Source organism: Limulus polyphemus, unplaced genomic scaffold, assembly GCF_000517525.1.
Source record: "Limulus polyphemus unplaced genomic scaffold, Limulus_polyphemus-2.1.2 Scaffold1979, whole genome shotgun sequence".
NCBI classification, from domain to species: domain Eukaryota; kingdom Metazoa; phylum Arthropoda; class Merostomata; order Xiphosura; family Limulidae; genus Limulus; species Limulus polyphemus.
The window spans coordinates 46,422-49,717 of record NW_013667589.1 but is presented as its reverse complement, the minus strand read 5'-3'; the positions used below and the strand labels follow the sequence as shown (position 1 = coordinate 49,717).

General features: G+C 32.6%; 1 protein-coding gene across 1 annotated transcript in view; it reads right to left on the bottom strand.

Moving 5' to 3' along the window:
- The window catches only part of LOC106465545 (glutamate receptor-like), a 35,811-nt gene that overhangs the window by 6,480 nt on the left and 26,035 nt on the right, over positions 1-3,296 (bottom strand). Inside the window, exons 7-8 of the mRNA XM_022393469.1 lie at positions 2,154-2,312; positions 1,275-1,437 (exon numbers count right to left, since the gene is read on the bottom strand). Of these exons, the coding sequence (XP_022249177.1) occupies positions 1,275-1,437; positions 2,154-2,312 (322 nt within the window). The remainder of the gene's footprint in view (positions 1-1,274; positions 1,438-2,153; positions 2,313-3,296) is intronic.

Genomic DNA, 3,296 nt, shown 5'->3' with positions numbered 1-3,296 from the left:
CTTTCTCAGTTTGGAGTAGACTTTTTTATTCTTACTGTATAGTCCCATTTGCAAGTTTCATGATTGCAAGCTCAGACGGCAACAAAATGTGGAACTTTGCAGGGGGTGAAAACGGCTGAGGTTTTTACGTGATTTGCTTACTTGCATATTGAAAATATTTTTTAAAATATCATACTCAACCCTCTGTAATGTTAATGTATGTAATGATATACATTTAAACATATAATTATAGGGAAAAATATGCATACCTGTAAACATACTAATATATTTACAGGGCAGAATCTAAATTTGTATTTAACAAATGTATGTAGTGTTATTCAAGAACTATATTTGAAAATCACTTCGATGTTAGATATCAACGTATGTATCTTGATGTTGCAAGAGAACTAACTGTGTATCACTAAGCGTATATATTTAGTAACTTGAGGAGATGATGTCTTATTAGCTCCACGTTTACTTTTGTTATTTAAAAGAATAACAACATGTTTTGAAAAGACTGTATGTCTCTTGATGTCCAGGGAATTCTGCGTATCAGTAATCGTCTAATACGTTTTCTGTGAACTTTTGTATAACTAAACAAACAAGGAAAAACAAGCTGTAAAACAAAAGCCTAAAATGTACAACTAAGAACTGTGACCCGGATTATATGTTTTACTACTTTTATACTTTTTATATTTAATGTTGAGTTGACATTGCCGTTTTGTAGCAGTTTCACGACTTCTTTTTTAGTGTATTACTGAAGAGACTATTAAAACTTACATTCCACAAGTACTTTCATAATTTTAGCGCTCTCTGTATGGTTTTATATTAATATGAATAAGCAAAGTTGTTTTAAACTATTAAATATAGAAAACAATGGATTTATAAAAGGCCTGGTCTGGATATTGTTTCATACTATAATGAATGTTTAGATTCGAGGCCATCTTGTCTCTTACGATTATAATTTATAACCACTATTGAAACTTGCTCATGGAAATTCGGTCAAATGTGGAATATACAGCCAAGATTAGTCCTTTCTAGAAGTATTTTCTTAAAATTTATTCGGATGGTAACTTCATGTAGGAGTCTACGTGGAAATCCCTCTGAATAAAAAACCTAATAAATTAAATTAACAATAGACTCGTCCTTCTATTACAGATTTCAAATAGATATAGTGAAACTATTTCCTCAACGAGTGAGTTCTTATTGATGCCAAAAATCAACTAGCGGTTGTCAAATAAAATATAATAATGATGCAACTTTTGCGAAAGATTATATATATGAATAATATGCACCTTGAAGCATTCCGGTCCTTAAAACCAGCCACCACACATTGGTTTTCCATGACTGTTTGATTGTAGTCTTTGTGCCTCTGTTCATTTTTGTATACTTGAACCAGTTCGTTAAGCTCATTGCCATCCCTGCAACTATTCCACAAAACACATACAAGATCCAGATCTGAAAGGAACAATAAACTCATTACGTGAATAACAAGCTTTGTAATATCGTTTGAAGTAAGAATTTAATAATACCACCTGGATATGTAGTTTTATTAAATGCCTTAAAGTTGAAACTTTGGAGCTGGCATTGTTTTAAGCCATTCATTACACATGTTTGGGCTATAATAAAATCAGAATATTGTATTTCGTTATATTTCAAGGATGGTCGGGGGCTTATGGGAGTTATTTGTCAGTAGACCACTACTGATTATTGATCCACATAGTTTCTGAGGGTGAAGAGAAACATAAGATTCTGAGCGCCCCGGCTTGTCTTTCAGGCCCCAAATTCTTTGAGGATTGAAATATATTAAACTAAATTCCTGCCACAAATTCTGATTTGATTCATTACAAAAACAAAAGCTATGGAACATAAGGGGATTGTTATAAGCCAATAAACTATATCGTTTTGGCCCATACAATGGATTAAAAAATTCCAAAAGAGAGAATATAGTTATGCTTGCTTTAACTATAAAAAAACTTTAAAGATATTTTGTTAGAATTATTATCAGATCCAACCTAAAATATTAATGGGTAGGAAATGTAAGTTTGTTTGTTTTCCTCAGTTTTACACACCTGATAGGAACCTTCATCAGAGAGAGGATTGTGTCTACAACTCAGTTATCATTTAATATAATTAATAGAAAATAAAGAAATAAGTATCAACATTTTACTCACCTCTGCCTTAAACAGAAACAAAAGAGCTCCAAAAGGCCTCTCTGCTGATGACCTTTTCGATATGAAAGTAACATCGTCAACTGAAATACACTTAACATAGTCAATTGCACTTTCTCGTTCCAGTGTCCACGATAGTAGAGCAAGTCCAATGTCTCTCTCCTAAATGAAAAGAAACAATATATATATATATATATATATATGTGTGTGTGTGGTCTATTTACTTGGTAAATGTAGCCAGTAAGCTAGAAAAAGTAAATGTATTTAAAAGTCTAAATTATATTTGTATGTGGATACAAAATTAAATAGAATTTTGGCAAAAAATAAATTATTCGGTCACCAGCTGTTACCACTGAACGCAATAATACTTAGGTTGAGCCTTTCAAGTATAAGACCAGTTGGACTTGCATGTACGAACACTGAAACTTGCGATATTTTATAGACGATAATGATAACTGATAAATAATTAATTTTCATTAATAGTAAAACGAAAGGGCCTGACTTCTGAAAACTCGAGATTCTGTTTGTTCATTAGTATCGATTAATTCATTATAATGATGCAACAGGCCCTTTGCTACCCTTGTACCTACCTCCTCTATAGTTTGGCGACTGTGTTCAGTTTGGCGACTATGTTTGACATCAAAATTTCCAACGTTACAAACTTTATAGAGAATAACGTAGTCGACCTTAAGTCATACATCTCGAAAAGACCACATTTAAGTAAACAATAGCCACACACAAAGAATACCATTGGAATTGCACTGGGAGATTTGACAAATACCTGGTTGAATGAGATTGTTGTGAAAACGGTTTCTTGATCCATATTTTATGACCATGAAAACAGCCGGCGTTTTTAAAATGTGACTGAAAATTTATGGACTTTTAGCTTATGAATCTTTCTCAACTTTCCTTATTCATTATTTTTATTTTATTTTACCAAGAGATGTGCACAGTTTCATCGCAAAGGCTTTGTGAGTCAGAAGGTTCTCTTTTCATAGCCATAGCCTTCACTTTGTGGATGACGACGTTTCTCCGGATTGACTTGTGATATGGTTTCATATCCTGTTGCTGTCCCAGACGATCTGTTGTACAATATTTTTTTCCGTTCATAGAATACATTGTGTGTTTATTTGTTTCTGAATTTCG